The 23,440-nt window shown below is 35.8% G+C and overlaps 1 protein-coding gene across 5 annotated transcripts in view; it reads right to left on the bottom strand.

Moving 5' to 3' along the window:
• Positions 1–2,372: 2,372 nt before the first annotated feature.
• Positions 2,373–23,440, bottom strand: part of LOC132205091 (LIM domain only protein 3-like) — a 51,455-nt gene continuing 30,387 nt past the window's right edge. For 2 of the 5 annotated variants that reach the window (XM_059633955.1, XM_059633953.1), the window contains exons 2-6: positions 14,848–14,947; positions 13,902–14,039; positions 13,412–13,537; positions 9,326–9,467; positions 2,373–4,333 (exon numbers count right to left, since the gene is read on the bottom strand). In XM_059633955.1, the coding sequence (XP_059489938.1) occupies positions 4,166–4,333; positions 9,326–9,467; positions 13,412–13,537; positions 13,902–14,039; positions 14,848–14,930 (657 nt within the window). In that variant the 5' untranslated portion in view covers positions 14,931–14,947 and the 3' untranslated portion in view covers positions 2,373–4,165. Of the gene's footprint in view, positions 4,334–9,320; positions 9,468–13,411; positions 13,538–13,901; positions 14,040–14,847; positions 14,948–18,858; positions 22,371–23,440 lie in introns of those variants that run through there. The other 3 variants (XM_059633954.1, XM_059633956.1, XM_059633957.1) reach the window with 3 other exon arrangements.

Raw genomic sequence — 23,440 nt, 5'->3', positions numbered from 1 at the left:
ATGCAAAAATGGCTTTTTCGCCGCCCCAGCAGAGCCACCCGCCCGCGTTGGATCCATTTAACATGGTTCACTCTGTGTATGCTCACACAATATATTCCACGTGAAAGAGTTTGGTATAATATTTGCTTAAACTTTTTTTATATTAAACCCCTTAAAAGTACACTTTGAGAAGTGGCGCGGGCGCGTATATAAAAGTTTTCAATTTACACACCATTGCTATTAAAGATAAAAGCTCGAACAGCTCTCTTTCTGCAACTTTTGTACAAGCTCACACACTCAAGCGATCGTTCTCTCTCTGCGAAAAAACACACTACTTTCGCCCGGCATAATGTGGAAAAGTTTTTGAATTGAAATCATTTCCTTATTCGGCGGCGGCGGGCGCAAAAGTAGCGTCGCATTAGTCGTGTTTGGTTTGCGCCTATCTGGGGATTTTCGCGTCATTAAACCGCAGACAAATTCCAATACGCGCGTCTTATTCGCAGCTCGTGTGTGGTACTTTGTGATGCGCGCGCGAGAGTTTGCTTTTTCTTTTATTCGGTATTGACTGAGTGCACTCAGCTGCAGACCAGATAACCCTCTGCAAAAAAAGGGAGGATGAGCCACACCGACGTGTGCGTACGTAACGCCGCCAAAACCCACCCCTTTTCCAACGCACACACGTGCCATCAGATTGTGCATTTTGAATAATGATTTAATCGTGACTCCGCTCATCCCCACGGCTAATTTGCTCCCATGACTGACTTTTCCGTCCCAGCGGTCAAATACAGAAAGTAGATAAATAAATTTAAACATTGTTTTTAATATTTTCCATCTGTCTTGAACTTTGTAATTTTTAATGTAAATTTTATAAACCTTGTACATGCATTGTTAATTTACGTGAACTAAAGTTACAAAAAATTTAAAATCCAGTAAATGAATCAGATTTTATTTCACTAATTTCTAGGCATTGGAAATATTGTGATAATTTTACAACATAGATAATCTCCCCCTTAATGTAGTTGAAACAAATTGCTAATATTTTTCGAAAAATTACTTTGGAGAAAGTTTTTAGCTTCAAATTTTTATAAGAGGAATTTAGGCGTTATTTGCTGTCAATAATTTCACTTGATAGAAAATTCTCCACTATGATACAATGATTAAATTTTTTTTCTCAAAATTTAATATTTACGTGATCCCAACCTAACTTGAAAAGAAATAAAAAATGAAGTGACTGCAGTTGAGTGAAAATTTTAATTTGAGCTTAGTTTGTTACATTATTTAAATAATTATACATAAGCCGAGACTAAATTGAATTAGCGCAGACACACCGTAACAATCCTGAGATTATTTTAACCTATGCCAATTTTTTTTTTAATTTAATAAATTTATATGAATTCCATGAATTCAATAACGAATTTGCATAAGAGAACGTATAACTGAGTCCAAAAGAGGAATTGTTAAAATTGATACCACCTATAATCAAATTGTTGAGCATATGATTATAATGAATTTCAGCATTTAATATTAAAATTTTTAACAAAACATTGAACAAAAGTAAATTCAAAAGTTACTTATATAAACAATTTATTTTCTAATTAAAAATATTAAAATAAAAATATTAATTTTTCTAATAAAATCTACGTAATTAACTATGTTAAGAAAAAACATTAAAATTGTAATTTAAAAAAAAATATCATTACATTGTAAACATTTTAAAAAATGCATGCAATCAAAAAAATCCTCAACATTAAAAATATAAAATATTGCAATTTGACAAGGCCGTTCTTGCGCTTCATCTTAAGCTCATTACCACCATAAAAAAGGCAAATTTCCCTCCGCCATACTTGTGGCGAGCGCGCAAACAAACATCGACGTCGGCGCCGCCGCCAAATTGATAATTCGTGCTGACAAAAGTGGCCCTGGCATCATTTCCTCCGCTTTGGCAGGCAGTCCATTAGCTTTTTGCGGCACGTTTCATTCGAAAAACACACACACACACGCACCGAGATAAGAAAAGTAGCCCTGGTGCGTGTGCCAAACTGCATAATTTAGCTCGGGGGATGGATCTGGCCGGGATGCTGCGCAAGGAAAGCTAGGAAGGGTCGTCGCAAATACAAACCGGCGTTCAAGTCGGTTTTGGATGATGGGTTTAGGGTATAATCAGTGGTCATGCTATCTACCACGCTACAGGATGTGACCAGCTCCAGGGGGGTGGCTTTTTCCATTAAATAATCCTCCACATTAATGCATGACTTATGAGATCTAATACAGATTGAAACAAAAATAATGAGAGACGACGTAGGGCCATTAACTGCCCTCGGCGTGACTCAAACTTGTGTGTTTGCATGGGTGGGTCGGAATGAAAAGGCAAGTCTTGTGTCTATTTATATATCCATTTATTTGATGAAATGATTGATTTTCTTCCACTGTACGTAAGTAAAAGGAGCTATCACAGGTTCAAATTGCTGTCCTTTGCCGTGTGGTCTTCCTCTCTATTGCAAAGCAACAGTGCATGATTTTTTTTATTTATATTTGCTGGATCCAGAGTGGCGTCACATTAATCAACATCAGCTATATCAATACTGCACTACAATTTTACAAAAGTTTTTATTACAACATGTAACAAAAAGACTGGTGAAAGTCTTTGTGATCTTTTAGTTTAGTTCCATGTGTAGATTATTATGATTTTACGATCTTTGTGAATTTAGTCATTCTGATTCATGTTTTGTGCGAGTGAAATAAATATTTAAGTTTCATGCAAAAATATTTTGACTCTATTTTGTTAAGAGTTTGCCATTCCTACAAAAGCCTACAAACTCATCTTTCCTGTGGGAAAACAGACTTTTTCACCAGTCTAGTAACAAATAATCAAAAAATGCATTTTTCTTTTTAACAATTCTTGTGTTTTCTTTCAACCTATAAACTGCGCCACTGATGGATCCGCATATGATAATTATACAATCAAGAGCAAAACAAGAATGTCAACAACGGTGAAATTGTGTGTATGAGATTTTTTGCATATTTATAAATTATATGGCTATGGCGAGAGAGACAAAAAACGCAAATTGGCGTGTACGTCACAGTGAAATTTACCTCGCCGTCAGTAGGGGAAGGGTTAATGCTGCGCACAATGAACAACGATGCTGAAGTATAAACACGACACTTAATGAGCAAGTTATTATGCGTCGACTGCCTGATGAACCAGTTGCCTCTATACTGATAAATAGCTCTACATTTTTTTTGTGTATTATGGGTGTGTGAATGCGAATTATATGTACACATTTTTTAAATTATCGTTGGCCATAAAACCGTCGGCTGCCAAGCCTGGCTGTGGAGGGGGGCGTTAAAAAATAAAAATTCAGAGGACTAGTAAATTAATGAGCAAAATTGATTTTTGAAAGACGAAAAAAAATTAATTACAACCTGCAAACACAATCCGTTCAACACAAAAATTAGAGTTGGTTGATAATTATGGCTTATTTTATATTTTAATTGTATACATTATTTTGGAATCTGGTAGATTCGGTCAAATAAATTAAAAGATATATTTACTAAAATGCCATGGCTATCAAGGTTTGTTTTACAGATTTAAATTTAAAAAGCTCTTTAGAAATTTAATTCTTAATGATTCAATTTATATTTTCAATTTCCTGGATAATAAAGCAATTCATTATTCGGAAAAGAAATTTGAAAAATTCTTTATTATTATTAGCTTAAAAAAATACACAATTAAAATCAACAGATTGAATTAAACTCTCAATACTTCAAAAGAAATTGGAATGTTATTAAATAAATTAAAAATGCAAAATGTCAACAGAGCATTTTAATAATACGTTTGTATTATTGTAATCGATCTCTATACTTAAAGAAAGGTCTACTCATAGCAAACCTTCAACTGATCTGAAAACAACCCGCCCTCCAAGTGCAGCCAAAAAGCAGCGCAGGAAGCGAGGAGAATCATTGTACGAAACACATTGAATTTTCTCTCTTTCTTTATACTGGCGGTCCAGTGTTTTTCGGAGACCAGTGCGTCCGTCCTAGCTCGCCACGACTTGCCTCTCATTTTACTTTTTATTTACACATACACAAAACCGCACTGCGCGAGTTGGTCCTAGCTCTATTTACACAGAGAATGAGGAGCGTCCTTGTCGTATACTTGTCTGCAGGCCGATGGGCAGCCGCGTCTTCAGCTGCCACCCTGAAGCTGCAGCGACGAACATCCCGCAGGACTCTTGGCCGCCGCGCCGCCGCCGCTACCTGACGTGTTGTTGTTCATGTCCCCGAGGCCGCCGCCGCCGCGCGGAGCCGGCCCTGGAGGCATCACGCCGCCGTTCAGCACGCCAGGGGGGGTCGGCTGCAAGCAAAAAACAAACAAACTCCATTAGACGCGCTGCCTCGCCAGTATCACTGGCACACACAAAGTGCTTTTTCTATGGACGCCGCAGTTAAAAGTGGCAGCAATGAGAGTGAGCCAAAGGAATAAATTTTTGCAAACTGTGTTTTTCAAATACGTATTTAAATATTTTCTTTGTGGAAACGGATCATTGTGAATAGAATTAATTTCACATAGGATTTTAAACGTCCGATTTTATTTTTGTTAATTGATCTTCATTTTCATCCATACAATGCGTCTGTAAAAATTTAAAATTAATTTTCAAATTAAGAAAAATTTTGTTATGTGTATGACAGATTTTATAAATTATCCCAATAAAGAAATATAAGAATGTAAAAAAGAGGTCCAATTTTAAAGTTCAAAGTAAAATAAGAATAATTATTTTTTATTTAAATTTATATATATTGTATATTTTTTTTAATTTAATTATGTGGTTATATAAATAAATATGTTTAAATTTAACATTTGACATTAATATCAGAAAAAATTTTAATTTTCATAGATTTTTTTAACAACATATCTCGTTCATGTGTAATTTTTGCGTTAAATATTATATTTATAAACAGCCCATCAATGCTCATTTGAAGAATCAAGAATCAATTGATAGTTAGAACTCGACAAACTGCTCTTGAATATACCTCTCTGTTATGAAATATTATAAGATTCAAGTATAAATATTAATTAATTTGTCTTTACAAATATATTAAGTTTCTTCAGTGTGACTTATATTTAGAAAGGATTTTAAATGAGTTAATCACATTAATTATTGCAAAATAATATTACAATGTGCCAAGGAAATTACTTATCAAAAGTATATTGATTATGCCACCAATTGCGAAACAGCTATAAATAATGAAATATTGACTTCCATGATTTTAGTTTATATAGAAATTGTTGATAAAAGTGAATATTATTTAAGTAATTAAAGTAATTTATAGTTTATTGAATTTATGGATGATGTATTTCGGCAGAGAATACCCGGTGATACATTAATAAATATGAAACTAAAAGTTCTTTTTGTGGTTGCATTTAATAAAATGCTGTCAATCCAACAACAATATCAATTTTATGATAAATAATTAACGTTTTTTTATAGCTCTTGAGGCACTTTACATTTATTTATTTCTTTTTTTTTTAAAGTAAATGGATTTTTGAAAATAAAAATTGTTTTGTGAATAAATCCCCAGATTAAATTATATATTTCTAGGACTCTTTAACCATTTTCGGACCAGAACTATTTGGCTTACAATGAGTGTGAAACTGAGAGGCGACGAGGGTATAATTGCAGGCGAGGACAACGAGTGACGCCTCATTAAAATCCGAGATTGCTGTGCCTTTGTCGGATGGGTGGGCGCGCTTTGCTCGCTCTCGCGTTATTGTGCACATTATAAAATGTGCCATTAATTCCTTTTGAGCTTTGTGACACGTCTGTCTGTTTTGATACGGGTTTCTCTGGTGCCCGGCTCGTTCTCGCTCGCTCTCTCGTCGTTTACCATGGCTGTTAGTGTCGGATAAATAATTACGGGCGCCTGTCGGAATGAGTGACACCCGATAGGCGCTCCATCTCGTTAGCGCGGTCATTATTATTGATGGTGTGTATAACTGTGCGGCGGCGGCGGCGGCGTTATTCAGTCGGGGGTGGGCGGCGGTTATTACACAGCGCCGACCGCGCACCGCCAGAGGAGCTGCTGCCTTTTTGATGATGAAGATACGCCAAATGACGAGCAGCCAGCGACCTTTATGGCGTTTATAACAATCACCCTCAGCAGCCACGGCCGCTTTTTTAATCAGACCAATCTCGGGGCTTCCAATCTTTTGTGCTCGAATTTAATTATTTGGCCGCCCGCGCTGCTCGGAACGCTCGCGATCTTTTTCTTACGGCGGAAAAGCAAGAGGGTCTTGAAAGGTTTCGTCGGCTCCTCTTTCCACTTTGCTGGATATGCAACCGGCGTGGCACGTCTGCATTTGGGTTGCATAACGCTTTAAAACAAGTAATTCCTAGCGATAAAATTGATAATTTAATTTATCAGTCAAGTGCTTATGTATCGTATTTGTACAATTGAATGACAATACAATAAAAAAAAAAAAAAATCAAAACTGGTTTTATAATTTTTCACAACCATTGATTTTGATAAAATTTAATACATTAAATATTTTAATTTTTTATATTTTATTATAGTTTATAATTTAATTTAAAAATCTTTATTTTATTTTGACTTTTTAGAGATTTTACTAGTTCTTATTAGTTGAAATTTTAAACATACTATAAGTAAAACCTGACGCCAATTGTAATGTAAATGTAAGATTAAACACATACATATATGTGCGTTTCATCAAGTGGTTGAGAGAATGTTTTCGTCATATGATTCCGACTTAATTAATTACAATAAATCTTCATTATTTTACCACAAATGCCAATAATAATATTTTGGAGTTCTAATACAGGATGCTTCATGACATTCATATCAAATAAAAATATGCAAGAAACTAGAGGATATTGTTTGTAGCGCAAAGCAAAAATGTTCCCTTAAATGTTTTTTGATATCGGTTGGTTGACACATTTTTTTTACATTTTAAACAAAAATTATTAGAGGAATTTCTTTACATTATGTACATATTTTACATTAATTTAATTGTTTTTTTTTTAATTTTCTCAGTCGTCATTATATGAATTGAAAGCTGTTTCGCTATATTCCAGGAAAAAAGAACCTTTGAAGTTGCAGAACCACGCGTACGTCTCTGGAAATTGTAACTGTGAATGCCAATGAGGCGCGCACAGAACCATCCCTCTGAGTGAGAGGCCCGTGGAATGCTTGTCGACTGTATTCAGTTACAAAGGCTGGTTTAATTAACATCCTCGTGGCTGAGAGTATGATGTGTGTGTAGTGTAACACCCCCTGAAAGTTAGGCCACTAACATCCGGTTAGTGTTTCTAATAATGCTGCAGCGCGTTTATTAGTTTTCTTGCCTTTGCAGCACACGGCCGACCATGCTGAAGTGCACTCGTGGATTTTGGACAATTTCATTAAAATTTGAGTGGTTGGCGAGCGAGCGAGCAAGCGCTTCGAAACACCAGAGATGAAACAAGCCCTTTCCTACGACGGAAGAGACCCACTTAATTCAAAACCTCTCAGAGTGTGGTCCTAAATTAATTTTCAGTCTTAACTTCGCAAGGTAGAAATTAATTACTATCAAACAAAAATAACAAAAATTCTCTCCTCTTGTTATTATTTTTATTAAATTATCAATCAATTTATCAAACTGTGAAATAAATTTTTAAATTTTTTCACTTTAATTTGATCCATGTTTCAATCCAACAATAGATATTTACGTATTAAATAAGTCCAATGTAATAAAATAAGTCAAAAATTAATAAAAAAAAAAAAAAAAAAAACAGACTGTAAAACAATTAAGAAATTTAATTATCTATGTGAATTTTATTTCACTTCAATAAATTTTGAAAAAAAATTGCCTTTATAGGGATTCTGCTAGATTGTGGCAAAATAACTGAATCAGATATCAAATTAATTGTGATTCAATTAATTTTCTAAAAAGGGAAAAATGATTTTTAAAGCTTCTCAGTATTAAATGTATAAATTTTTTGGGAGATTTAAAAATCTTAACTAACTCCACCAATCTTAGTGTTTTTCTTAAATTAGCGCTAAGGTCATCTTTGGGCAGTTTCTCTGCAGATAGAAATAACAAGAGAGGTTCCAACCTTGAGGGAGCCTCCCAAGCAAGGGGGTGTGTGTTGTGAAAATGAAATATAACTCGTGTTCGCTGGTAATAAGCGCCGCGTAATTATCACCTTGATTAATACGCTGTAATTATTTTCGCTGACGGCGAGGGCATTTTAATAAAATGCAAGAATGCCTGCCTTTTTTATGAAATCGGAATTTCATTAGGCCACGCTCGCGCGCCGCGTTTCGTGTGTACTGGCGGGGCGCGCGCGAGACGAGAATTTAATTTAACACGTCATCCCTCACGCCGCTCAAGAATTAGCTAATAACTTGGTGCTGCTGTGTGTTATGAGTGTGAGAGCCGAGCAAGGCGTTATAATATGACATGTTCCTTTATTACACACCAACTTGCGTAATTTATGACGTGTACTCGCTGCGAATGAGCATTGCTTACAAATTGCTAAACTGCCGTGCGGAATATGACATACACAACACACCAAAGATACGGGACGTTGACGGAGTTCAAACTTACAAAAGAATTTCTATCAAGATGCAGACGAGCAACGGGGTGTCATCTCGTCTCTAATGCATCAGATTCCTTATTGAAAATCAGTAAAAAAAAAAATTAAGAAAATTTCATAAATTAAGAATGATTGTGGGGAAAAATTGTGCCTTTATTTTACCAGATTTTTTAAATTTGATTGTTTAGTTGGCAGCAATTTCTAATTGTTATAAATCAAAAAAATTTTACTTTTTTTAACAACGAATCTTCAGAATAATGAATTATTTCATGTGTATATTAATTTATAATATTAATTAGGTGATGAATGAAAAATTTATAGGTTCATCTAGAGGACAGATAAATTCATCCAGCCTATTCTTTGATTATTTATTTCTACGTTAATTTAAATTAATTTTTATTTTTTTAAACAAATATTGGAAAATTAAGGAGAAAAGCAAAGGCCGAGCATCAGCTCTATTATGTTGGCCAAAAAAAAAGATGTCTTCCGCCCGAGCCATAAGGCCCCATGGCTCTGACGGCAGCCGTGTACCAACATAATTTTGGGATGCGCAGCCCTTGGAGAAAAGAAGAATTATCGGTAAATTCTTTTACTTGAAAGCTGGTTAAATTTTATTTTTATCCCCTTGATTCCATTTTTAATTAAAAGTTGAGGATAAATTTTGGCTCACTCTTGAATTTTTCGTGTAGCTGGATGTCGCGTTATAGTGAATGTGAGGCTAAAATAAGGCTAAAAAAGGGAGAGTACCTTACCGGCAGTTGGCTTGCTTGTCGCTTCAGGTGGGCCAGACTGGAAGGGTTGTAGGCCATGTTGGCGAACACGAGTCGCTCCTCGTAGTCGTACTCGCACAGGATTTTGTTCTCGCACAAGTAGAACCGGTCGCCGACGCAAAACCTGCGAGCAAACGGGCGAATTTTAATTAGCGCGTCAAACTCAAAGAATTAAATCGCAGCGCAAATAAATCATTAAAAAGTTTTAATTAATTAGCGCGCCGTTCCCTCCGCCAGAATAAACATTCGCCCGGCGTCGAGGGCGGCGAACAAAAGTTTGCTGAAATGTAATGAATAGCTGGCGCCGCCGTGTGCGTTTCCTTTTATTTTGCTAGGTGCTGATGTAAAATAATAATGATAATTGGATTTTTTTTGTGCCCCGTGAAATGGAGCGCGCGGCGAAAAAGGCGCGTTTTCGCGTGTGCGCGCCGAACAAAGGTAGCAAATCCCCATTTCATTAAGATGGCTTTAATATTTTCCGAGCCTCGTAACTAATTACTTTGCTAACCCCCTTTGTTTGGCCCTCCCATGCTGCTGCATTTATTTTAATACGGGGCCGCCGCTTTTTATTGTTCTCGGCCGCGCTCGCTTGTCAAGATTTTTATTATTTCCTTCTCTCTCTCACTCTCCGCCGTTTTTAATTTCGCCCTTTTTATTTTTCATTTTGCACTAAACCCTAATTAAACAACGCATAATTTTCCGACAGTGCCCGTCTGAATTTTTCACTTTTTATATACGCAATGCACCCTCTCATAATAAACTTTTCTGATATTCGCATTGCTTAAATTTCTAGTCACTTAATGGAGGTGTATTTGAAATGAAGTTCAGAATTCCAAAATGTACGTTAACTTTGAACTCTATTATAGGTATGTATAAATTCCTCTAAATAAAATAGTTGAATGGTTATTATTTTATAGATATTATAACTATATAAAAACGTCTAAATTAATTTTTGAACAATAAAATCTTTGTGGTAGTTTTCAAATTTTCTGTGTAATCCACGCGGTTTATTTAACTTGAATAAGTCGCTGAGAGGTTGATTTTTAAATGTTTTGAGAGTCACATTAATAAAAGTTGATTCATGTTTCATTTCACTAATTTTCCTAAAGCAATTAAAAGTAACAGAGATAATTACTGATTACTCCAAGAGAGTTTGAGCATCTAAATTCATAATATATTTATGATTGTTTCCTATCCCTATATCAAAATAACATCCAGTAGATGTGAACTCAATTTTAATTGATCATTTGCCAGTACTGGGGTTTATGATATACTTATTAAAATATAAATTAAACAAGGAAATAATTTTTTTGTAATTCTCTTGATTTAAGTAAATAACTAATATACAATGTAATTGATTATTAGAAAATATTACAATACCAAAATTTAAAATATATGTGTAATCAGGAAAAACCTATAAAAGTTAATTTTAACAAATACAATATTGTGTAATTGTATTAAAATTATTTATTTTTAAATTTAATGTGTGTTATAATCACCAGAGGCAGTTTCAAAATTTTATATATTCTTTAAATTAAGTGACAGATGAAAATGAAATTGTTATTCCTGCGCTGATATTACCTTGAATTTTTATTATTTGCTTTTTCTTCAATAATATACTGTCATTTAAAAAGGTATTTTATTTAAATTATATTATATTCTTTCATTTATCAAATCATTTTTAGTTTAAACAATTTTATTCGTTATTTTACATGTATTTAGATTATGTTTTCTGCTTCTGAGATGAAATATTATGAATTAATAGAAGAAAATATGTAAACAATTTAATCCTAAATAAGTTTGGTTTTTTCGTCGATACTTGATTTAATTTCAAAACTTGGCGTAAGCTAACTTGATTGTGAAGCACTTTCATTCAAAAGAATAAAAATGTATAGTTATAGTGTTTAAGAAGATAAATTTTTTTTTTCTTAATTTCACACAGTAGTTGCAGAAAATACAGTAATTCATACTCTCGGTTATTTCGGGCTATTTAAAAAAAACCCTTCCTTCAAATTTTAGAGTTTTCCATTCCAGCAAGTTCTTCTGGACTCTTAAGTAAAGCCGTATAATATTTCCCCGATACATAATTCAGGTGTATTGATTAAATTTCTGACACACAATTTCGTTAAGTGCTTTTTTCGATATTAATTCTCAGGCCCGGAGCTGCCTTTGCACTCTCTCTCGCCGAAAGTAGAGAAAGAAAGTTGGAGGGCCGCACACTCGAGGTGGCGTATAAAGTAGTTTTGTGATATTGCTATTACTGGGAGATTGAAATGGATCTGTGTACCGAGGAGAGAGGAAGGCGCCGGTCGGGCTTGCGCCGCGAGTTGGTAGGTACGTCTGGCAAAACATTTAGCGGCCTTCTGGGAAATCACACAAGACTTTGGGGCCGCCGCCGGCAGGGACACCTGCCTGCTTTTGCGCAATGACCGTTTTCATTCATCCTCTCGCAAAAATGCACACCTTTCCTTGCTTTCCAATTAATCACTGCAGCGATAAATTGAAATTATTAAGCCCATCCATAATGCAGCCGAGTAATCGCGTGAGCATCTTTCATTTTCTCTCTTCAGCCTCGACTCGCCCGCCGGCAGCTGATATTAGATTTGTCCATTCAATATTCATGGAAATCAAATTGGATTTCTTAGTGCGAATGCACGGCTCGGCGCGCGCCAACAGAGTGTGTGCATGAAATGAAATCGAAAAGATGGCACACACACCTCTTCCGCAACGTATGCGGCTCCAGATTTGACCGGTTCGCACTTCATTAATAAGCAATGCGCGGAAATTGAACTGACAAAAGCCGTGATATTAAACAAGTTTGAATAAAATTCCCAATGCAGAGCCGTGAAGGACTGAGATTGGTTCATTTTTTTAAAGATATTCAGAGCATTTTTAAAAGTTAAATTCCAATAATTTGAATAAATAAAGTGAGGGCTTTGTTAATATTATTATTACTTTTATTTATTTAATCTGATTTGTTAAGCAATGATTATCAAGCAAAATTTATTAGTTAAATTAAGTTTTGAACGTCATTTTATTTTTGAAAGGCTTTGAATTAAATAAAAAACCATATTCAATGAAAAATTTTGTATTTTGAGCTATGCATAGGTAAATAATCCCCATAAAAAGGTAATTTGCACGTAATTTTGGTATAGGCTCGTGTGAGATTTCGATTTTCTCTTGTTCGAAATGCGACGTATAATATTATCGCTTAAATGGGCAAAAGTGTGTAGTGTCAAGAAGCAATATTGCAAACAGCACATGGCGCGCGCGGTATAATTTTCATATCTGCGACGGAAGAAGGTTTTCGCCGCTCCACGTTATTGTTCTCGGCCGTAACCCGGGCTCAAATTGAAAATGTGCTCCTTATTTATTACAACGTTGGAGAGAAATAAGCTGCATTTCGCACACAAACAAAGTACACTTTGCTTCACTTTACACGAGCGTAATAACGCCGAGTGATGTTCACTTAAAAAAATTCCGGCCGATTGTATAATATGTGAAGCGTTTTATTGATTCCATCGCACACAGCAATTTATGTATCTGTAACCGTGTTTCCCTTTTTTCCTCGCCCGACTATAGCGGCAGTTGGAGATATACAGCAAAACTTTTATTTCTAATACGTTTTTATATTACATAAAGAAAGAACGACTTATATACAGGCGGCCATAAAAGTTTCCTGCTCCCCGAGATATTCTTTCAAACTGTCTGCCATATATCTGATGAGAATGGCTCCTCCTTTTGAAGTCCAATACATTTGCGCTGAATGGACAAATGGAAATTTAAATCGGCCCAGATGCATTACTAAATCATGAGGAGAGAGAGAGAGAGACTGCATGGCGTGCCCATAAATCCAAGACTCCATCAAATCAATGTTCCTCTCCGCGTTTTGCATGGCCTGGACACTTTTGTTTTACGACTTTGAGACCTTTTCTTTTAAATATTTCCCGGGCCCTGCGTTTTATGGCTTTGCAGTGAAATCCGCGCCGCAATTCCGATGTCAGCCGGACCGCGCTTTTAATAATTCAAATAAAAAGAAAGGGAGCAATTTGAGGGCTGCGAACTCACCTGTGATTGCACTGCTGACAGGCGAAGCACTCGAGGTGGTACACGTTGGACCGGGCGCGCATCACCATCTCGAACGCGGGGATCACTTTCGCACAAGCTGCGCAGTAGCCTGTGTTTCCAAATAACCTGCAGACAAATTGGATTCAAATGTTAGAGAACAGAAGATGAGTGAAGGTAATTTAATTTTCAAAAAAACAGAATTTGATAAGGCGAAGAAAAAGTCTTTCTTTAACAAAAACAATTAAATATTAATATTAATCATCAGCGGCAAAGTGCAAAAAAGGTTTTGAAACAAGTCAGTTTAAACTAAAAAAGTTTAATGGAGATTTGTGTTTTACTAAAATTTTTGTTCAGTTTTAAAGTGTTGGTTTTAACAATTTGAATGTCAACCTATACGATTGACTTCAAATAACGACTTGATATGAATTTGATTTTGACCAAAATAGCTTTCCAACTGATTCATTTTTGATTGTAAATTTCATTCACCAACCTGAGGTAATCTCTGCGACAGAGAATGAGATTCGCTTTTGTGTACAAAGTTGAGCCGACCTCGCCTAGTCTGCAGTCACAGCATCCACACTTGAGGCAATCTTCATGCCAGTATCTGTCTAACGCTTGCAGAAGGAATCTGTAAAGATTATACACATTTTTTATATTAAAAGAATAATAAATTTTTAATAACTAATTTCTCCTTTTTTAATAATTTTTGGTTTATCAAATATTTTTATCAGTAATAATTATTCTCCATTCACAATTAGTCACATTCTTCAAAAAGTAAATTCATTTATAAATCACTAAATTTTGTAAATTTAATTCATTAATTTTATAATGTTTCATGTATTGTAATTATTCAACATCATTAATTGAAACAGCCAGTAAATAATTCCAGAAAAGTTGTATATTGACGTATTTGCAATTCTGCGCCTTATTGACAAATAATATGATATCCTGACAAAAAATTTAAATTTTAAACAATTACATTTTTGTTTGAAGAAGTTGACACTCGAGGAGATGATCATGGAAATGAAGCGATCGGGCTTTTCCTCGTTGCAGAAAAATTGTTTTTATTCAAAAACAAATGGTCAAAAACAAATGGCCATATGAATAAAAACAATTTTTCTGCAACGAGGAAAAGCTCGATCGCTTCATTTCCAATTACATTTTTACAATAATATCAGGATTTACAGGTTTGTGCGTAGATACATTAGATTAAAAGAATTTTAAGTCTTAATAAATATAAAATAAATACATTTAATGATTAAAAACAATTAAATATTTAATTAAAGTGTTCATAAAAATCGACATTAATAATAATATCATTAATAGTATTTTATAAAATTGATATTCAAAATTACTAAAAATTACATTAATTTGGGTAAATTTTATATAGTTAGCTATGCAAATGATCCGACAATTACTTTAAAAGAATATTTTACCTTTCAGTGATGCGCTTCCCACATCCAGCACACTCTTGTGAGCCCTTGTTATGTTGCGGTTCCGCCTTCACGTCCATCGTCATCCTGCCTCCGCGGACACCTGTCAACACCAAGAAAAAAGAGACACCAATTAAAGCAACTGTTTGGAAGAAAGGTTCTGGCGAAATTGCGCTGCTAATTTTAATTAAGCCTCGCCAAATTTGATCTGGCCAGCAATCAGGGCGGATTGGCCGAGCAATAAAGCTCTCTGCTGTTTTTTTTTCTCTCTCTCCTGCCGAAGAGAGGAAATTGTATTTTTAAGGAAGGTGGCCGCCGCTAAATGGCCAGTGTTGCTCCATCAAGAGATTAAAAGTTGCCACCGAGGGTTGCCATGGCGACGCATCTGGGGTAGTGTAATGTCTTCCCCTGTACACTAGCGGTAATCGTGTGTTATTCATTAAAGCAATAGCTAAATCCCCGGCGGAATTGTTTGCGCCCCAGCACGGCGAGTGAAAAAACAATGGCTGCTCTCGCTGCCAAATCGATATTAAATTTATATACGTGTGTGCGGTGCGGTTTTATATGTATTAGAAAAAAGACGTGGTGCTCTGGTTTCTTTCAGCGCCTCCATTAGATGCACCGAGAGGATGCAGGCACTAATCGCAATTGTGTGTCTTCTGGGGAAATGCTTTCTTGCGCAGTATCTCTTTCCGCACGTCCATTTGTTGCTTTTGAAACCGCTGAGTAATGAGAAGAAGTTCTACGGAGATTCCAGAAAATTGCCTTTCTCTTCATATTAATGCAGGAGGATAAAATCTTGGGAAATGCGCGGCTGGAAAAGATCTCTGATTGTACTTTTCCTATTACGAAATCTAGCTTGCTTCCTTTTTATTCTTGATGGAAATTGTACAAATGTTAATGATGGCATAATTTTACTCAAAGCTGTTTTTTATTTGTGTAAAGAAGAAATAATATTTTGTCCACAACTGATATACTAATAAAAAAGTCTGCTTGCAGGATGTTTCAAATTATTTGTGTTTACATATTTACAACATAGTTGACCAATAAGTTGATTTTTTAGTTAGATAGTTTTTAAATAAATAGATTTTGTTCAAAATTTTTTGTTTTGATGAATTTTATCGAATAGTAATATTTTTTGTCTACTCATAACTTTGAATTTGAATCAGAATAACATAGAAAATTTCAGAACCTGCGCCTCTGTAGTAACCGATGTTACAAGACAAAAATAAGGTGATAACCTGCATTATTACTTTCAATTGGTTCAACTCTCGAGTACAATATTTATTTGTTAGAAAATCGTAAATAAATAAAAAAAATCTCATTCAAATAAGTTTAACAATTTTATATAAAACATAAAACAACGTTTATAATCATTTAATTTATAATATTACAAACGCAAGAAAAGATTGCATTAAATAAGTTTTTATTATATTTATTATTTATTCTTCTCAGTCTTCTCAGTATTGATAAAAATAAATATATTTTAAATACTGTTCTTGGAAGATTTAAATTTAAGAACTTAAATAATTGTTATAATACCGATGTAGATTTTCTGTTTGCGGCAAAACTATCTTCGTATAGAAATCACAAAAATCAGATACAATCAGATACTTATTAAAGACGCTTATGTTGTTATTGTTCAATTCCTCAACTGGAATGGAATCTTTGGTCCATTTTTTACCAGAGAGATTGCCAGAGATTGTAGAGACGACTAAAAAAAGGGCGCGCTATCAAATTGCAATTGTTGCCGTTGAGCTACGGCGTGCAGAGAATGAATTCCTCGCTCGCCGGCTAGGCATAAGAAAGCAAAATTGAATCCATACATCATGCGCATTTTTCACAGAGAGTATAGCAGGGCCTTTTATAGATTGAAATTTCCATTAATGTTGACGGATAAATATGATAAAACAGCGTGGCGCGCACATAACTTTGGGCCAGAAAAGGGGGGAGAGACTTTTCATCTTTCTCTTTATGTGGCCCAAACAGGGGCACGTCGAGATTATGCGGCCGACCACAATGACGTTAGGCGCCAGCAAAACACATGATAAGAGCATGAATTATGGAATCGCCAAAGATGCTCCTTTCTCATTGTGGCAAAAATCACCGCCGCCGGCTGGGCCTTTTCCTCCAATCTATACATATTCTGCCAAAAAACTTGCCAGTTTCCAAATCTAAATTGGATCGCCAAGGAACGCATCACTCAAGGCAGGGATTTTCAATTCAATTTTCTCTCCAGACTGGGGGAACGTCAATTTTTTGTTATCAAAAATGGAGACTTTGAAGGCCTGTTTTCAATTTTATAAGCATAATTAGCTCAAAAATTGGGGTTTAAATCTAATTTATATAAAAAAACTAAATTGAATAAAATTTTATTGCTTTAATTATCTCATTAAACTTCAGTAAATAAACTGACTGAAATAATAGCTCTATATTGACGGCCACCAGTTTTTTTTTTTTACTATTCGCAAAGTTTAAATCAAAATTAATTAATTTTCAGAAATCCATTGTCATTGTCATTATTATTGCCAAAGGCCATTTAAAAATCATATAAGCGAATTTTTCCTGAGTATATTTATTTCCATATCATTTTGAAAGTAACTCAGAAATATTATTATATCTGCTAGGAATCTTGAGCTGATTGGCCGTGTCAAAGGCACACAATCAAGCCTTGATGCGAGAGACGAGTGCAGCTAAATTAAGGGAGTGCGCCTGCCTCTCTTCTTCAGATGACGACGGAAAATGTTTATTTAAACCGGTTGGGGAAGATTGCTGCGCGCTGCACTCGAAATGTCATTCAGCCGTGGAGCTCTCGAGTGGCTGTCACAAGATAAAGACCTCGCCCACCCCAGGCTTTCTCTCTCTCTGATACACCGGAACCACTTGTAGATCCGTCGAGGATGCTGCTGCCCTTGTTTAGTGTTTGCTTTCACGATTAGCAAAAATGTGTCTCAAAAGCAGACCACCCGTAGCGAGTCCTGTTTGGTGGTCCAGAGAGCAGAGCTGGCCACTTTTGTTTTCCTACAGGCGAAAGACTCGAAAGGGTGAGCAGCGGTCAGATTGCCACACACATATGGTTTGGATTTTCGGCAGAAAACATTTCCAGATTTCTTTTAAGAATTAATGAAAGAAACCAATAATCTCAACCATATGGAAAATTTGAACAAAGCAAGTAAAAAGTAAAGAAATGGAGGGAAAATTGAGACAAAATTAATAATTTTTTCAAGCGGGCCAATTTTGTGATTTTAGAGAAACAGAAATTTTTTATTAAATACCAAATTTAATTTTAATTCTGCTTTACCTCGATGATTTCGTAAGTTGATTTTATTGCTAATAAAAAAGCAAAATATTTGTCACATTTCTGTATATTAAGAAAGTTGATAAAAATTAAACCGACAAAGAAAAGCAGAGACTGCTTATTCAGCAAAAACTTCTTCTTTATGTTTCTTTAAAATCGTTTTAAATATTGAGCAAATGCGGTCTTATATTATTAAGAATATTGGGGCACTTAAATTTAAATAGAACAAACCTCTCTGTTAAATTAAAATAAAAAAATTTATTGTCAAATTTAAAAGAAAAAAGGCTTCTATACAAATTTTCCAATCAAATTTTCAAGTTGCTGAAATATTTACGGCAAAAAAATATGTAACAATTTTATTACCCTCATAATACCAGAATTACCAGCATTTATTTATACAGAAAAAATACGAACTTCTTCTTCCGATCGCAAGGGAAATTGAATGAATATTGAAAAATTTCTGAGTGGATTCTCAATTGTGAGCCCCGCGATCTCTATAATAGGCAGTTCATTTTCATTGACGTTGAGTGGCTCAAATCAGTCCTTCTCATTTTTGCTTAGCAACGTGGCGAGGCCTTTCAAACTCTCATTTTTTTCGCGAACTTTCATTATCTCGGCGCGCGCACAAAAGAATCGCAGCACTTTTTTAATATGGGAAAAAAACGCTTCCTAATCACAAAAGGGGTTGGTGCCGCCGGAATAAATGCAATTATAACCTTTATAAATGTGGTTTCCACAACAGCACGCAATTTCGATTACACCAGCACGTAGTCAAGTTTCATCTCGGGCCCGCAGATTGCTTTTTGCAAAGTTATGTCCCTCAGTATAGCACGAGAGAGAGAGAGAGAATCAATTTTTTAATTATACGACTGAATGCAGGCGGCGCCGCAAAAGGGAGAGTTCCATTTCCCGAAGAATTACCTGCTGCTTGCCTTTGTATTCCCTTGATAATTTTTATTGGTTTTGATTACATCGCGCGCGCCAAACTCCTTTTTTAATCAACTCCGGCGATATTTTTTTACCGTTCCACCGCGGAAAACGAAGAAGAAGCCAATACAATTATTTGCTTTTGCCGTTTCGAATCAATTCCGTCTTCGCAAAAAATAAATTGTACATGCTGAAATAAACATGCACGAGCACTCAATGGAATAACCGAGCGGGGAGGAATTGTAATTATAACGAAACAGCGGCAGCGCTCGGGTAAAAAAATTAATTAAATTCGGAGCCATTAGAGCGGCAGTCAATTTGGCGAAATTGAAGTTTGCAATTAAGGAGTGCGTTTCATGACTCATTTTCCTAATCATAATACACAAATGCGTGCGTATATAACGAAGACTGGCGCGTGTTATAAAATAATTCCCATCAAGCGGCGGCGTTTAGGAATCCGCAGAGCCCCTCACTCTCGCTCGCTACCACAAAATTGGTTTTGTAACGTCACAATAGTCAATAATGTAATTAGTTTGGCGGAGGAGAAGCGACGGCGGCGGCGGTCGGCGGTGGAGAGGTGGAATGATGCCTGGTGCGATATTAACAACGTGGGAGGACTGCAGCAGCAGCAGCAGCACAAAGGGGCTGCCATCCAATTTTCGCAGAGTGCGATAGGGGAAATGAAATAAAAGATGATGCCCGCTCTGTATAATTAAACACATGCCCCGAATCTTAAGCGAATCAAAATTTCATGCACTCGCGATCCGAGCAATTAAATTCAGACCCCCAGACTAATTTGTACAACTTCTTCTCTCGAGAGCAGACTTAATTAGATTTATTTCTAATTCTGTCTCTCAACCGCACAAACATAATTTGTGTTTGGAGTGTGGAACTCTTCAGAGGCCAATTTTAATCATTGCTGGTAGCTTCAAATCTGAAAGGCCCTGCTCTAGTAATGAATTTTATTTTAAAATTTGACTGAAAATAATGGTTGATGAAAAAAACTTTAAATTTTTGATAAATTTGTCAAATATTTTATTAAATTCAAAAGTAATTATTGCAGCCTTTAAAAAATCTGAAAAGCTTAAAAAAATTAATAAACATTCGTAAGATACTTGGGAGATTTTATCATTAAGTTCATAATCACATCAACAAATTTAAATTTTCCAAAGTTTGCAATTTCTTTTGCAGCTCAATTATTGTCCATAAAAACAATTTTCTAAAAAAAAAAGAGGCTTGAATCTTATCGTAATGATCTATCAGGATTTTAACTATGGGATTCTCATTTTCTGACGCTTTTTTTACATTATTTTCACCCTCTCCAAAATTACTTTTCGTCGGAAAAAGGCCACCGCAATTTTTTTATCCGCCCCGGCTAAAGCGCTAAAATTCATTTTGCCTCCTCTCCTTTCTCATGCTCTCAGGGGGAGAGATTTGCCGCTGATAATAACACGGATGGAGATCTTAATTGAAAAACAACTTTCACTTTTGAAGAAAATGCGGCGCATCACGGATTGAATCGAGCGACAAGCGCCGGTTTTTAATTAAAAAGCCAATTAAACGAATTAAAGCGGTGTAAATACACGCGAGCCACTTTAATTAACTAAAGACAACAAAAGTAAGAATTTATGGCTCAATAACAAAAGTATATAAAATTGGCTGGCGAGAATTAAGGCGGGGGTGGCATGAATCTTCCTAATTTCCTCCCCAGGCCTTGCTTCTTTCGAAAGGGGTGGCTGAAAAAGAGGTGGGTTGGCCGAGGCAATCTAAAACAGAGCCTTCTCTCTCTCTGGATTGCAATTACTCGGCGAGTATACGCTTGATTGCAGAACGCGCCAGATTAAACGCGCCGAGTCGCTCTAATATAATGACACCCCTCTCTCGCCAGCCAGCCAGCCTTTGTAGCAATATCGTATTATGTGCGCGCAAAACCCAATCTCTTATTAATTAAAGCTTATTTTAATCCGACCGCCGCCATGTGTGCGTATAATTATAAAATATCAAGGCGCGCAGGGAGGCAGATAATGGAAACACCGCCAGCCAATTTTCCATTTTGAGCGTTTAATTTCGGCGCGGCCATTTGAGTAGTCGGCCCGCTTCATGAGTTCATTATACGCGCGGCGGCGATATTGTCGATCGAGCTAAGTGCGTAATTGCGTGGTGCTTGACTGAATAAGCAAATTCAATCAGGGGATTCGATTTCACCGGGGGTGGCATCTCTCCATATACCGAGCTAGAGCGGCCGCTGCATGCGAGCGAGCGAGCGAGCGCGGATCGAGTTTCAATAACCTAATACATGTATACGCGCGGGGTAACTCGATAAAGCGGCAAAAGTCAATTGAGTCAAAAGTTTCGCCTCTCGTTTGAACTTCAAAATGTCCTGCCTCAAGTGCCCGCCCGGCCACCACTTGGGGAGAGTTTGTGCAGGGGCTAAATTTAACAACCACTTAGACTCGATCAAATTAACCTAGTGGAATTTGAAAATAATTTCGAAAAAATAAATATGAACAAAATTCTGGATTGCAACTTTAGTGTAAAATAAAAGAGCAAAAAAATAAGTTAATAAAATAAAATAATAATATTGAGTGATGAGCATAAATTAAAAAAAAATCGGCTTATTGATTATCGTAATTTCCATTTATCGAATTGCTAAATTTTTATTTAATTAATTACTCGATATCTTTCTCTAAAATTTTCCCAATGTAAAGTAGATTTGAAAAATTTTAAACTATTGTTTGCATATTACAATAATAAACAATATATATTTCATTCCTTTTTTTACTCAATGTTGTGTGTTTTCAATTTCATGAATAAAACTTTCACTGTTGGTTTTATCTCCCTCGGTGGTCGGAAGTGCACTTTTCGTCCTTTGAGAAATTCACATCTCTTGTGAGCAAGATTTTCAACAAATAAACCCAGCCGGTTTGTTTGCTATAATCGCCTTTACACCATCTGCCGAAGATGTGCGCACACAACCTGGACAAACACACACAGCACAAGGATCCCTATTATTTAGCTTCGTCTTATTCTTGAGCCAACTCGCACTTCTTCTCTTCTTTTTTGATAAGCTTATACACACAGCTAGGGAGAGCCTTTGGCACACAAGCGCATACTTTTGGGAGCCAGAGCGACTCGCGTACTCAAACAATCGTGTTAATTTGATAGCTCGCCTACTTCCGTTGCGCGCAAGTGGGCGTAATAACAGCCCCCAACTCCGAACACATTGGATAATCGGCTGAATGTGACCCTTTGGAGGTCAAATTTGCATAGGGCCACTTTCGCGCGCCAGAGAGGACGCGTCGCTCTCTCGCGGATAATTAAAACTAAGTGCTCTCTCCACTCTTTTTTTTTTCTTTATTTCTCTCGCCGCCCCTCCAAACTTTTCTTTATGCGGCGTGAATTTAAGAGCAAAAAGTTGTAAATCAATTAGCCCTCGACTTAACACAGGGGCTCTTTCTCTCTTTCTTTCTTCGTGGAGTCGCGCAAATAAACTGGCAGGCAGGTTCAGCGAGATATGGAGGTGAGGGCACAAACTTGACGTGGGAATGCTCGGCCCAAAGTCAACACCGACGCTGCACACAATTTACAACACTCTCTCTCTCGCGCCAGCCAAATGGGATGCTGATAACGTCTCTCGCCCCAAACTGAGCAAACAGATCCGAGGTGCTTTTTCCTCAATTTCAGTTTGATTGCTTTTAAAGAACTCCTCTCGGTCAGGTCAGACAACTTTGAAATATAAAATGTGAAAAATCTCACATCTAATAACGCTATAAATATTCCAAATTTATAAGTTCTTCCCTACTGTTTGATATTATAATGATACAAACTTTTGATTGTTTGTAATTATTGTTTTTAACCATTTTATTTACTCGTGCTTTTCAAATAATATTATGAGTTGTACATTTTGATCTTGTTCAACAACACGTCAATTTTTCCATTTAAGAATAAGTTCACAACAGCAGGTGACGGAATTATCTTATAAATTCGATTTAGTGTATTATAAGGAGCTGAGTAAAAATTTATGAATTAACATTTTTCACTTTAAAATAAATATTGTTTGAAAAAAAAAGAAAGCTTATAATTTAACTTAAATAAATTAATTTAATACAATATAAAATGTAAATCCTCTAAATAAGTTATTTCAAAAAATTCTAGATATATTATAATATTTAATTGAAAATTTTTGAAACAAACGTGTTGAAAAAAATATTCTTAGAATTGTAACTCTGAATAAATTTTACCGTTTAGCTGCTGGCCCATGATTGGGGCGAGTCACAATGCGCATGCAGTAGCAGCAGCCATTGAAACGGGGGCAAACAAAGGCTGCGTCAATTAAGCCTGCCAGAGCAGCAGCGTTGGTGTTTATTTTAA

The sequence above is a fragment of the Neocloeon triangulifer genome, unplaced genomic scaffold (genome assembly GCF_031216515.1).
Source record: "Neocloeon triangulifer isolate White Clay Creek 2 clone unplaced genomic scaffold, ASM3121651v1 ptg000002l, whole genome shotgun sequence".
Lineage (NCBI taxonomy): Eukaryota > Metazoa > Arthropoda > Insecta > Ephemeroptera > Baetidae > Neocloeon > Neocloeon triangulifer.
Note: the sequence above shows the minus strand (reverse complement) of the source record. Positions and strands in the feature narration are given on the sequence as shown.